Source organism: Pseudonaja textilis, chromosome 13, assembly GCF_049901715.1.
Source record: "Pseudonaja textilis isolate UNSWEBS1 chromosome 13, rPseTex1.2, whole genome shotgun sequence".
In the NCBI taxonomy this organism is placed as follows: domain Eukaryota; kingdom Metazoa; phylum Chordata; class Lepidosauria; order Squamata; family Elapidae; genus Pseudonaja; species Pseudonaja textilis.
The window spans coordinates 18,349,340-18,363,537 of NC_142002.1; the positions used below are offsets into that span (position 1 = coordinate 18,349,340).

The 14,198-nt window shown below is 41.5% G+C and overlaps 2 protein-coding genes across 16 annotated transcripts in view; one reads left to right on the plus strand and one right to left on the minus strand.

Moving 5' to 3' along the window:
• The window catches only part of NRG4 (neuregulin 4), a 37,333-nt gene that overhangs the window by 5,685 nt on the left and 17,450 nt on the right, over positions 1-14,198 (minus strand). For 5 of the 14 annotated variants that reach the window (XM_087941612.1, XM_087941604.1, XM_087941614.1 and 2 more), the window contains exons 3-4: positions 2,357-2,422; positions 6-99 (exon numbers count right to left, since the gene is read on the minus strand). In XM_087941612.1, the coding sequence (XP_087797738.1) occupies positions 6-99; positions 2,357-2,366 (104 nt within the window). In that variant the 5' untranslated portion in view covers positions 2,367-2,422. Of the gene's footprint in view, positions 1-5; positions 100-2,356; positions 2,423-4,343; positions 4,503-5,990; positions 6,068-6,245; positions 6,425-14,198 lie in introns of those variants that run through there. The other 9 variants (XM_026709669.2, XM_026709671.2, XM_026709670.2 and 6 more) reach the window with 6 other exon arrangements.
• TMEM266 (transmembrane protein 266) overlaps positions 10,893-14,198 on the plus strand; it is a 52,947-nt gene continuing 49,641 nt past the window's right edge. Inside the window, exon 1 of one of the 2 annotated variants that reach the window (XM_087941600.1) lies at positions 10,893-11,019. The gene's annotated coding sequence lies outside the window, so the exon portion shown is untranslated. The remainder of the gene's footprint in view (positions 11,020-14,198) is intronic. The other variant, XM_087941601.1, reaches the window with a different exon arrangement.

Sequence of the window (14,198 nt, forward strand, 5' to 3'; positions counted from 1 at the left end):
CCTACCTGCAAAACGGGTTGGAAGTGGAAGGTATGGTATAACAGATCCCACCATTCAGACAGAAAGACCCATAGGTGCTGCCACAGAGTTCTTCATGATCTAAAATAAGGGGCGGTGGGGGAGAGAAAGGAAGAACTTCTGAAAAACTTCACCGAGAAAACTGCACGGTCTCGTCCAGGCAAATCTCCGAGAATCGGACGTGAATGAACAGAAGGAAAAAAAAAAAAAAGGAAAACCACCAACATCTATTTGCTTGCTCTGAATAAACGTTTCACCCCAAGCCATATAATATAACCTCAAACGTTATTTTGTGAGGTTCTGAACCTTTGAAGCTCCTCTCCATGAAAAAACGGAGCATCACAATGGAGTTGAAAGCGGTGCTATCTTGCACATGAGGTGTTTGAGAATCCTGGCTATTTCTGCCCTCCCTGAAAATGGGGCCATAAATATCTTTATTTGGAAGCAAGGAAGCTGCTGTAGGAAAAGTTGACCCCCCTCCAAATTGGAGGTGGGAGCGGGGGGGGGGACCTCTGGCAATTTCCCCTTGCCCAAATTCTGAAAAGCAAAGCTCATTCAGAGCCTGATATTTTCCCTATTCTTGATGCCACTCTCTCTCCGACAATTGTTGTCCGTGGTAGCTATAACCATTGGGATCTTCCATCCTGGCTGTTTTTCCATAAGTCAGGAGAGAGCGGTGCCGGTACAGTGGGGAACAGCCCACTCTTCCCAGCATCAATAAGTTTGGTTTATAGACTCATAACCTGACCAGCTTGTTTATCCAGTACTGCTCTTTGCTAACAGACTAAACTCAACCGACCAGAATTTCTATTTTTACTCTGAAGTCTTTCGCTTGGCGAAGACGTTTGCTTCAGATTTTTTAGAGACGAAAGGATAGATTTTTGCCAGAAGTTCATGTTTTGGACACGACAGCTATGAGATTAAGACCGCAACTTGTGTACCCCGGTCAAGTCAGATAACCAAGTTAATGGTTTACAAATTCGTTAGAGATAATGTCTAGAATTCACACCTCCCATAAATAGAAAGCGACAGTCTCTTAGCAAATCCCCATCCATATGAGGGACGAAATAGGAACAAAACAGAGTGATGCAAGCAGTGGAATAATTGCAATAGACCATCTCACGTCCCTGGAGTTCAGACAACCCATCCAGAGAATTCCAGAATTAAAAGAAATGAAATCTAATGGGACCCTCTCTATGGCGGTCTCCCAGCCACTTTCCCTGAATCGTTTCTCATCTCACAAAACAAAGGAAATGTCATCGTTTTGAAATCCAGTCTTGATGGCAATTGATCTAAAACATCTGCTTGCCCCCCTAGGATTGAAGCCAGTGGTTTCTAAATAATTCCAAATGCTTTTGGGACAAAATAAATGATTTATTATTTTTAATACCCTGCCTAGGAGGAAGTTTGCAACAAGCCTATAACTTTTTATGACTTGAGGGCGTAGATTTGACCTTTTAAAAAAAGTTCCGCTCGTGTGTTTTAAAATTTGGACAAAGTGAATATGATGGTTTACAATTCATAAGTTAAGGGTTTAGGTCTTACGAGTTAGGAAAACCTGCCTGCTGCTGGATTTCTGTGATTGATCTACGTGTAGGCTGAGAGGACAGACAAGGAGGTGAGAAGCTCAAACTAGCAAGGCAATCTGAGAACCCTCCAGTTAAAATTATTAAATCAGACAACAGAATTAAAATGCAGAGGATTTTTACATGTCTCCATCCCTTACAAGAGACTTGAAAAGTAAATTCATAATGAGCCACAAAAGGAAATTTACTTAATGTAAGGATTTTAAGAGCAATTCATCAGTGGAACAACTTAGTTCCAGAAGTTGAGAAAACTCCAACACTGGACATTTTTAAAAAGAGATTGGACAACCATTTGTCTGACATGGTTTAGGGTTTCTTGCCTGAGCAGGGGGTTGGACTACAAGACCTCCAAGGTCCCTTACAACTCTGTTATTCTGTAGTTATCAAAATTAGACTCCAATTCAGTTTGGTTCTGGGTTCTGAAGGATGCCTCAAATTTATAATTGGTTGATTTGGCTATAACGGTGTATTGCACTGATGTTAAAAGGCAGAAATGAATTATACCCCATATGTAACGAGAAAACCAATATAAACAACACACTTGTACATATCCACCAAATCATAATTTGAATATATTGGAGTTCATCCAGTATATAAAGTACTTTGATTTCTCTAAGGGTTATTATCAGCATCACATTCTGACCAGCCTTCAAAACAATCAAAATACGTGAACATCGAGCTATGCAAAGTGTACATTATTCCAAATAGATATAACTTAAAAGTTACAATAAACAAAATATTCATGGAATTACCTGTTCGCATATTATTCTGACCACAATTTGTAATTCTTGGACACAGGCTATTCTTCAAAAATTGCCCTGGAGTGGGAAGAAAAAAAACACCTTGTTTTAATCCAAATGTCTGCTTTCTGATTAACTGCTACTTGGATTAAACATCAAAACGGAATACATTAACTTATTCTCTATAGATAATGAATTACTTTAATGCTCTACGTGAACTCGATTAATTTTAAATATAATGGCAAATCTTCCTTGTACTTGGCAAAACTTTGTTGGCTTACTAGTACTAATTTGAAAAAAAAAAACCTGATTTCTTTTTTTTAGGTTACCTTGTTCCAACAGAATTGTTAGATTCCTGGAAGTCTTGCAAGAAAAAAAATGAACATGTTCAAACACTGCGGAGATTCTTCCGATAATCAGATGAATTAAATGCACCAAGTTGATTTAGAACTTAACCCTATGTTTTAGTTGCTTTACAATAACCCTTTTCTGGGAGCTGAATTTTTTTTGTGGTACAGCATGTCCTGATGATGTCACATTAGTGCGTGGTGTCATCATTTCATGTTATTTGAGTTAATTTTGAAATCAGAATTGCATCACTGATCTCATCTATTAAGACTTTAAAGAACTACATGAGACCCTTAATTAAATACTTCTGCTTGCAATTAAATCTCATTTTGTTGCTTTCTAAAACTGGGTAAAGTTGACCCTGTTAAATGACCCACTTAATTATCTTAATATCCATTTCTGAATATGTGTGGAGGAGGTCACATTATTATTTCCCACTTGGTGTTAGCATTTTCTTATGCTGAACAGAAGAAATACCCATAAGATTTAAGGGAGCAAGATATTAACTATATTTTATATTTAAAAAGGGAGAGAACTTAAAAATCTGCTTTAGCTGCAGAACTCTCTAGCTACTACAACTTTATGATTAGCAGGACAGTGATTGAAACGGGATGGAAGTGACCGTCTCTATGGTCGTTTTCATCCCGTTTCAATTACTGTTCTGCCTTATCTAAGATCTGCCCAGCTAAATTACAGTTAGTTTTTGACTTATGACCATAACTGAGCTCTGAATTTTGGTTGCTAAGTGAGTCGGCTGTGCAGTGCGTTTTGTCCCATTCTACAATCTTTCTCACCACCGTTGTTAAGTGAATCACTGCAGTTGTTAAGTAAGTCACATGGTCGTTAAGCGAGCCTGTCTTCCCCGTTGACTTTGCTGGTCAGAAGGTCACAAAAGGGGATTGTGTGACGCTGCGACGGTCGTAAATGTGAACCAGTTGCCAAACGTCTGAATTGTGATGGAATTTGCGGCAATTGGGGATGCTGCAATGGTCGTAAGAGTGGGAAACGGTCATAAGTCGCTTTTTTCAAGGCCGTTGTTAACTTCAAGCAGTCACTAAACGAACGGTTGTAAGTCAAGGACTACCTGTATGCCAAGGAGGGTGAGTGTCATGACATAACCACTAAGATTGCAGTGGGACTTTAAAAAAAAGGTATGAAATAGTTTGCAAACCTTAAAATAATTAATCCCTTCTCTCCCTCTCCTCCCCTCCAGACGTAAAACAAATGTTTTCCCCAAAGTTAAAGTTGAGTAATAAATAAAGGGTTCCCTTTTCATAATTCAATGCATGTGGGTTATATTAATTATCAATCTTTTTTTATTGCCGGAGTTCTCAAGCTTTGCAATGTTACAAGGCTAGCACCGTCAAAACAAAGACCAAAACTCTGGGACCAATTTGGACAGGGCTCCTGATTCTCCTAAGCTACCCAGTTTTTATACATTTATTTTAATGTTTTAAGTGGGTTTTTTTTTTCCCAGAGGTTACCAGCACCGCTATAGACCTTCTTTTTTAAACAAAAAAATCAAATAGAAGCGTGCAAGGATTACTTGTAATCTGACTGCATCCCCAAACGTCTTTCTAATTTAGAAAGACCTCTGGCATAACGAGCAGCGTATAAGTTTAATAAATAAATGAATAACTTTTGTACACACCTCCCGAAGAGCTCTTTAAAGAAATGCCACATGATCATTTGCAACACACAAGTGCAGGTAGCATTGTACACCAGCTCTTGGCTATTTTTAGTCCTCTTCCTACAGGTCAAGAAGCTGGCTAAAACCAACCTCTGTTCAGTCGTGTCCCTCGGAAAAGTCATTGTGTGGCTTCTCCTAGCCCAGAAAGACCTTTGCGGTTGCTTTGGCAAACATTGGATAGACATAGTTTTCTCGTGCCAGTTGTTGCACAAGAATGTGAGCGTTAGGAAACCACAATTCCTGACATCCACTTGAGGAATTTATAATGTACGGGACTATTTCACAAGTGCATAACACAAAATCCCCAGGAAACACCTAGGAAAACACCTAGTGTTACTCAACTTTGGGGAATTTAAGCAGTGTGGACTTCAGTTTCCAGAATTCCCTAGTGACTCCCTTGGGGAATTTCCAATCTGCATGATGGTTTTGGGAAATTCTGGGAATTGAGGCCATGCACTTAAAAGTGGCCAAAGTGGAGAAACACCGAAGGATGGGAAAGGTAGCACGTAGGAACGTCACTCTCCAAAGTCAAGCTCACAAAAGAATTTACTTCTACGTAGGCATGCATAAGGTTTGATGTTATTTTATTTGAATGACGTAGGTGTTTTAATATTTTTTATACATCCTGGAACCCACTGAGAATCGCAAGACTGCAGTGGGATAGATATTCAGCGAATAAATGAGCGCATAAATAAATGTTTATTTATTTAGTTATAACTTTATTTAGTTATAACTTTGAATCAGGCTGGAGAACTATCTGTTTTACACAAGCTGGAAGGATGAAAACGTCAAGAATGCTCACTCAATTGTCATTTCCAACGATTACTTCTTGCAAGCTATGTAGGGCAAATAAAATTTGAAACCGGATATTTACAAGAAACTTCTAAGATTGGATAAATTATAGGTTCAAAGTATTTTAAAACCTAGTTACAAAACCGCAATACACATTTAAAAAGCAATTCTACGCAAATATAGTCCCAAATAGAATGAACTGGTTGCAAGAGAACTCATTTTCAGATATATACTATTTTAGCCTGAGGGAGTTCTTGGCAAAGTAACCAGTTTTATACTCTGCTAAACAACATATTAACTTACATGCTGTTTTCCTCAAATATATATTTGTCTGGTTTTTTTTTTAAAAAAGGAAAAATATTTTCCTTATTTCTGCAGTAACGTTTTGAAAAATGGAATAAGGTAAATAGAATAACACCATATGACCTTTCTCTTTGTATAAACTTTGCTGCAAGACATTTACACCGGAACTGCCTCTCGCGAACTTACTTGATCATCGGATTACATTTTTCTTTTGTGGACCCTGAATTGTCGATATTTAATTCTTCACTTGAAGCATTGCCACGTTTGCCTCAAAGAACCTTAAGTGCATGACATCCTTGTGAAAATAAAATGCTTGAAATGACCTCTCTGCTTATCCACGAAGGATAATCGAGTATGGATTTATCCATAAGGGATTTATCAATCATTTGTCAGAAATGGTATAGGGATCTCCTGCTTGGGTGAAGGGGGTTGGACTGGATGGCCTACAAGGTCCCTTCCAACTCTGTTAATCTAAACTTCCAAACAAAACAAGGGAGCAGTGTCTATACTTACCCTATCACTATAACCAAATACGGGTGCTACTTGCAAGGTGATTTGATGTCTTCGTTGTTCCTGTGCGTCTGCTGATTCTGCAATACAAAAGATGGAAATACAATTCCTGGTGTTATGTAAGTCTGGCCCCTGTTTCGCCTTGTGGTTTTTTCTTATGCCTCATCGACCTTCTGGATAGGTGAGATAGCAGCAGTTTTCAAAACAGCCAGCACCGCATCGGTTAGAAAGGAAACAAAACGGTGGAAAGAGGCTTACCTGGTGGGGTGGGAGGTGTATGAATATCCCAAACGCTCCCTCTCTCTCTCTCTTTCTCTCTCTCTCTCCCCCAAATCAAAAACCATGCACTTCCAAAAAGGCAAAGCTCTTTGCTCACCCACGAGATTTGGCATTATGCACCTGATGCTTTGAAAGCCGAGGATTTATAGAACGTGGGTGAGGTTGACAGACGCTCCGAAGTATACACAGAGGCCAAGTATGGGCAAGGAGGAGGACCCGCCCATTCCTTCTCCAGGAACTGAAGGCCTGTCAATCTCCCGAAGAGACTTTGATCGTAAAGTGAAAATGCCCTGTCCAACTCACACTGGAGTGAACTTTGGTGCGGCGCCCAAATAGCCAACACAAACGACGCAACACAAACGGGAGGACCAGTTTTCTAGTTCGCAGGTCTGGACAGGCGTTTGAATTGCCCCTGGAGCCTACGAGGGTCCCCGGCTCCCCGAGAAAGACCCTGCGTGCAATTCTACAATAGCTCTTTATGTGCAAATCCTTCCCATGAGTGGTTCCAGCATTGAGGTCACTGCCCTTAGCCTCAAGCGTTATTTATGTGACAAGGACATTTTTGCCACCTGTTTTTTCACATCTGACTTGCAGCCGGATTCTGAGACCGACGGGGTTTTTTTTTTTTTTTTGCATTGCCATAGGCGTTTTGAAGGGGAGCGAGATACAAAAATCTTGAGAAGTTTAGTTTAAATTAATTAGTTACACTGTTATTATTGTTTAGTTTAATTGTCATTGGACCTTGTTCAGTGAAATTAAATACCATCTTCTGTGCGCATTAGGACTATGAAAATAAACACAAACACACATCCTTCACATTCTATACATTGAATTGAAAACCCCTGATATTGCATTAATATTGCACTCTACGGTAGAATTCAATAGAGTTACTGCCCTGGGATAGAAGCTGTTTTTCAGCCTATCTGTCCTTGTTTTTATTATACTGTACCATCTCCAGATGGTAATAGTTAAAAAAAAAAGGGTTCCCAGGATGAGATGGATCTTTAAGAGTGTTTTGAACTTTCTTAAGGCAGCAGGAGGTATAAAGCTCTTCCAAAGAGGGGAGAAGGCAACCCATGATCCTCTGGGCAATGTTAGTTAGTTATCAATACACGTTGATACTTCTGTTTGTTTGTCTTTCGCTTTTTTGTAAATGATATGCCCTGACAATACATTATATTCAAAATGTGTATGAATAAAAATAAAACATATACTGGGGGGTAGAGAGATACAAAAATCGTGCCTAAGACGGAAGCGTAAAAGATGAGGGGTTTGGGCCGTTTAACCTCCTCACCCACCCAATGAGATAAGGGAATAAAGTACTAATAAGTGAGGCATTTGTGAAGTGAGCTTTGCACCTTTCTATGACCTTCCTTGCCACAGTTGTTAAGTGAATCAGCGCAGTTCTTAAGTTAGCGCCCCATGAAGCGAATCTGGCTTCCCCGTTGACTTTGCTCTTCAAGTCGCAAATCAATCAATCAATCAAACGTTTATTGTCAGATGGCGGAGAGGAAGAAGTAGAAGTTGAGGAACCGGGGGCTGTTAGTTTCCTACTCATTTGGAGCAATTCAAAACCTTCAGGTTCTTCTAGACCTTAATCCAATGGTGAAATAGCCAATTGCAATTCCAAATAAAAATCGTAGGAAAAAAGAAGCCAAATAGTAACAATAATAATCATAATAATAAAAAAAGAAAAAAAATATTTCTTCAGGTTCTTGTATACCTTAATCCAATCGATTGGTTAGATAGCAGTAAAACTTCAAAAATGGCGGAAAAGACCATAAAGACACACACACACACACACACACAAAAGTTGTAAAATCCTAAGAAAGGCAGAAAGATGAACAATAAATAGCTAAAAAAGAGAAAGGAAAAATTCTTCAGGTTCTTCAACACCTTAATCCAATTAAGAGGTCTCAGATATAAAATCCCTGTTCCTTCCTCCCCCACCCCACTAACCTGCTTTCCAGCTCCGTTCTCCTGGGCAGGGCAACCAAAGAAGACCCAGCCGATCAGCTGTGGGCGTGGCTTGGTGGGTGTGGTGTTCTGTGGGCATGGCTGTGTAGCTTGGTGGGCGTGGCAGGGGAAGGTTATTGCAAAATCCCCATTCTCTCCCCCCATCCCGCTAACCTGCTTTCCAGCTCCGTTCTCCTGGGCAGGGCAACCAAAGAAGACACAGCCGATCAGCTGGGACTCAATGGGAGGCGGAGAATAGATGGGCTTGGCGGGGCCAGTCAGAGACGGGATTGGCCGGTTCTCCGGACTACTCAAAATTTCCGTTACCCGTTCTCCAGAACTGGTCAGAACCTGCTGAACACCAATTCTGAATTCCAGGACCTTGTGATCGTCATAAATACGAGCCAGTTGCCAAGCAATCAGATTTTGATCATTGACCACAGGGATGCTGCAACGGTCATGAGTGTGAAAAATGGTCATAAGTCACTTTTTTTCAGTGCCGTTGTAACTTTGCTCACTTCAATGAACTGTGGTGAGTCGAGGTCCACCTGTATTTCCCATAAACCCAGGGGCATGGAACCTACCCCAAGATTAAATTTCCCTAAAGCTACTACTCCCAATCGGAATTTGTTAAAGCATCTTCCAGAATTCTAGACGGAGCCTTGGGAAAAATCATATATATCCTGCGTTTTGGAAGTGCAGCTATGGTAACTGCCCCTACAAGCCAAGCCTTGGTTTTTGCATTACAGATAGGAATGGTATGTGGTGGGGAGAAATATGTTGGTTCCTGAATTTCTCCCAGCAACTGTGTCTCTCGCCGAAATATTTTGCGAGATGGTGTAGGAAATAATCTTTCTATCTGGAACTGACAGGGTGATTCACTTTGTTTGCAAAATGATACCACTTTACTTGAAGCCTTGTCATAAAAAATACAGTGACACATCTGCTGACACAGTCAGTGGAGTATTCAGAATTTTTTTTAATTTTTTTAATGTGATACTACTCTCTTATTCTAGCCTGTCCTACTGGGCTCCATCCTTTCAGACCTGAAAATGTTGGGGCAGAGACAGATCTAAGCATGTTGATAATGATGTTGATCTTTAAATACCCAAGACATAGTCATGGGGAAAGACGGAAGTGATCTCTTAGCCAAAAGATTTTCTTGGCAAAGTCTGTGACTTCCTCACACCTTTTCTAGATTTCCTATAGCTTAGGACACCTTTTCCGTTTTTGTTAACTGCTACTTCTTGGTCCACATCATAGTTTACCGAACTAAACAATTAAATGGTTTGGGTTTTAAATCTTTCACTGTTACTGTTTAAATCTGGAATTAAAACCTGCATGAGAGCGACACTTATTAGAAGCAAAAAAGTGGGTGCTTATAATTAAATCCTGAAAAATGACTCTCTCTTTCTCTTTCCGCCTCCCTCTCTCTCCCTCTTCTCTCTCCTTTCTTCCATCTCTCTCCCCCTTCCTCTTCTTTCTCTCTTCTCTCTCTCTCCTTTCTTCCATCTCTCTCTCCCTCCCTTTCTCCCTCCCCCTCTCTCTCCTCTCTCCCTCCTCTCTCTCCTTTCTTCATCTCTCTCCCCTTCATCTCTTCTTTCTCTCTTCTCTCTCTCTCCTTTCTTCCATCTCTCTCCCCCACTCTCTCTCTTTCCCCTCCCCTCCTCTCTCCCTCCTCTCTCTCTTTCTTCATCTCTCTCCCCTTCCTCTCTTCTCTCTCTTCTCTCTCTCCTTTCTTCCATCTCTCTCCCACTCTCTCTCCCTTCCTCTCTCTCTTTCCCCTCCCTCTCTCCTCTCTCCCTCTCTTTCTCGCTCTCTCTTCATCTCTCTCCCACACTCTCTCTTCCTCCCTCTCTCTCTCTCCCTCTCCCTCTCTTTGCAACCAGCATATATTTTATCACAGCGGCAGCATCCGCTGTGCCACGCCATTCCCAGCCCGCTGTCAATAAACAAAGTCAATGGAGGAAGCTGGACACGCTCAGTGACCACAGGACTCGCACAACAACTGCAACGATTTGCTTAACATCCTTGGCAAAAGTTGCAGAATTGGGCCTGTGTCACTGAAGAACCATTCTTGCTTAGCAGTGGAGATCCTGGTTTTAAAGACTACCTGTAAAGTAATATATTTGGCTGAAGAGAGAGAGATAAAAGGTGGAATTCTGCTTCTTTGGGGGCGCGGGGGGGGGGAGTTATTTCGTAGCGGTTTGCTCGATAGTGCTGGCCCAAATGCTAGATCAATAATTAAAAATTTACTATCTTAATTTCCCCATTTGGGGGTTGAAAGGACGGAGACCTGGCATTGCAAGAACTGAGCTTCATCCCTGGAGGCTTTCGAGAAGAGACTGGAGAGCCGTTTGTCAGAATTGGTGTAGGCAGAGCCTCGTGCTTGGTGGGGGTTGGAATAGATGACCTACAAGGTCCCTTCCAACTCTGTTAATCTAATCTAAAACAGAGGGGGGGGGTGTGGGGGGTGTTATTGGGTGGCTGGGAGGAAGCTAGAGAGGTAAACACCGTTTTTTTTTTTTTTTTTTGCCTCAGGAGGAGCTTCTCATCTTACGAAGCCCTCCTTTTGTTTTTGTGGCTTCAACTTTGGAAGAACCCTGACCTTCAAGGCAGCGGAGAGTTACGTCCGGCTGATTAATGAACCCAGCACGGACGAAAGGGCTCAAGGCAGAGAGCTCTGGGCGACGGGAGGGAGGACGAAGGCTCCTCTCGTGCGCCACGAACGAATCCTGGTTGCGTTAAAAGAAAAGCATCGACAACCTTTCGGTGCGCAGGGGAGCCAAAACCAAAGGTAAGGCTTTTCGGACCAGTTGTGAAAACAGAGACCGCGGGAGAGCGGACAAAAATTCATGAAGGGTCTTTGGTGCCACTGGCCTAAACTTGAAAGGTGCATCCATACAGGGTTATTCGTTTAATTTATTTTGCAAAAGCTTGCAAGGACAGAGAAGAGCAACTAGGATGGTGAGGGGACTGGAGACTAAAGCATACGAAGAACGGTTGCAGGAACTGGGCCTGGCTAGTCTAGGGAAGAGAAGGACCAGGGGAGGCAGGAGAGCATCTTCCTATATTTGAGGGGCTGGGGTCAAGGAAGGGGTCAAGCTATTCTGCAAAGCACCGGAAGGCCAGACAAGTAATAAGGGATGGAAACTGAACAAGGAGAGATTCAACCCGGAAATAAAGAGAAATTTTCTGACAGTTGAGAACAATCAATCCATGGAACAGAAGTTGCTTTCGGAAGTTGTGGGACCATCATACTTGAGACTTTCAAGAAGAGACTGGACTGCCATTTGTCAGAAATGGTGCAGGGTTTTCCGCTTGGGTGGAGTGGGGGGTTGGACTAGATGACCTATAAGGTCCCTTCCAACTCTGATTATCTGTTATCTGCTGCACGGTTTAGAGCAGGGATTTCCAACCTTGGCCACTTTAAGACTTGTGGATTTCAACTCCCAGAATTCCTTAGCCAGCTGGGAGTTGAAGTCCATAAGTTTTAAAGTGACCCAAGATTGGAGGCCCTTGATTTAGAGGGGACCATTCCTCCCCACCCACCCCCCAAAAAATGCCACGAGGAAAAAAGAGACAGATAGGTCACTAAAATAAAGAATGGCAGACTGCCACAAAGAAAAGGGTGTGTGTGTGTCAACTTATTTTTCCAAAGCACCGGAAGGCCAGACAAGGAAAAAAATGGATGGAAATGAATCAAGGAGAGAAGCAACGTGGAATTAAGGAGAAACTTCCTGACAGGGAAGACAATTCACCAGGGGAACTGCCTGCCACTAGAAGTTGTGGTTGCTCCGTCACTGGAGGTTTTTAAGAAGAGACTGGGCAGCCTCTGAAATGGTATGGGGTCTTCTGCTTGAGTTGGAGGGCTGGACTAGAAGACCTCCGAGGTCCCTCCAAGCTCTATGATTGAAATAAATACATATTTTTAAAAACCTTGGAAGACAATGCCCCACTGTTGCCCACAAAAAAAGCCTACAGGAATATCGTCCCCAAGATTCAACTCATTGGTAAAACAATAATAGGTTAAAAATATGAAATATTCGCAACAAGATCTCCCCTGCCCCATAAGTGCAGTTTGTTTAACACCAAACCTGAGTGAGGGACACCATCCTATATTTCTCCTTGGAAGACTGCAGCCTGTTTCCTGGATTGTTTATTCTTTAGTCAGATATCTCCACTCCTCTACTCGTTGCAGAAGACCTTATGCCACCAGACTCGAAATTCTAGACCTAGACAACCTTGAATTACGCCGCCTTCGGTCCGATCTAAGTATAGTATATAAAATCACACATTGCAATGTCCTACCTGTCAATGACTACTTCAGCTTCAACCATAACAACACAAGAGCACACAATAGATACAAACTCAAGGTAAACTACACCAAACTCGATTGCAGGAAATACGACTTCAGCAACAGAGTGGTCCATGTCTGGAATACTCTGCCTGACTCTGTGGTTTCTTCCCCAAACCCCAAAAACTTTAACCTTAGACTATCTACTGTTGACCTCACCCCTCTCCTAAGAGGTCTGTGAGGGCGTGCATAAGCGCACCAATGTGCCTACTGTCCCTGTCCTATTTCTTTTATTTTTCTTATATGTATCCATGTATCCATAACTATGTTTTTACTTATACCTATTATCTTGTAAGCAATTGACAAATAAAATAAATAAATAAAATAAAAATATGGGTGGGTATATTTGGGTCAACTCTGGCATGGATAAGAAAGGGTGCCAATTTGGAGGCTTTGATACCTTTGTCATAGGACAACGTTTTATTAACCTTGGCAAGATGTAGATAGGTGGACTTCCAACTCCCAGAATTCCTCTGCTAGCACGGGAAGTTCTGGAAATTGAAGTCTACCCACCTTCTATCCATCTCCAATTTGCCAAGGTTGAGAAACACAGTCATAGGAGAAATATTTTGCAAATTCATGCTGTTGATGCAAAAACTTATTTCTGCACTTCTGTGCGATCTATCCAGCTTCCTCTTCCATATCAACCACCTATAATGGCTAGAAGTGCTGTGAATTACAGGTTTCACGTCTGAAGATTCGTGTTGTTTTCGGTATAGTTTTGTTTTCTTGAGATGTTCACTCTGGTTGCCATAGGGGTGGGAGAAAAACCCATCCCTGAGGCTTCCAGGACAGTGTATTGTGACAACAAGATTATATTAACTGATTAGAGGCAGGTTTTACTAGAGCGAGAAAGTCTCATGTAGATAGTTTCTACTACACGTCAGCCATTTCTCTCTGTCAATGGATTGTTATTGCTTTTCAAAGCAGAAAGGGTAATTGTTAAGAAACATGAAGGTAACAACAGAAAAAGTAAAAACTGGATGGTTTCATATTTAGCTAGGTTTCTGCCTCTTGAAAGTGGAAGTGCATATGTAATATCCATTATTATAACCTTAACTGTACTTACTCTGTTCTTTTATTGAAGTATGTTTAGCTAACGTCTCAGTAGACGTGCTTAGGACCAAACCTTGCCTTTAATGACAGAACTGGGTTGTTGTTTGTAATAACACAATAAACTACGTCAAAAAAAACTCCACCTGAACAATCATAACACGATAAATAGAGTTTTATTTGTGGATCATTTCAAAATGCTCTTTCCGTTATTGAAATCATGCCTAAGGGAGGAGATGAGAAGCTGGCAGGAGAGCGACCCAGCTGGTGTCCTCCAAGGCCTTCTGCTGGTTTGTGGGGGCAACAGATGGCCCTAAATTATCAATCCCAACACTTTTTTCCATGGCCTTGAAAACCGGATTTAAAAAAAAAAAAAAGATTCTGGGAAACGCTGAAACCTGGTTTCTAGTATGAGGCAGGGTACGAAGAGAGCTACTATACTGTTTAAATTAAGACTAAATCCAGAAGGGCGAGACTCAGCAAATAATTTGAAACATGCTAAATGCAGTTTGGAAAATCAGATGATCTAAGCAAATGCAAATGCGTTGTACAATAATCGATTTACA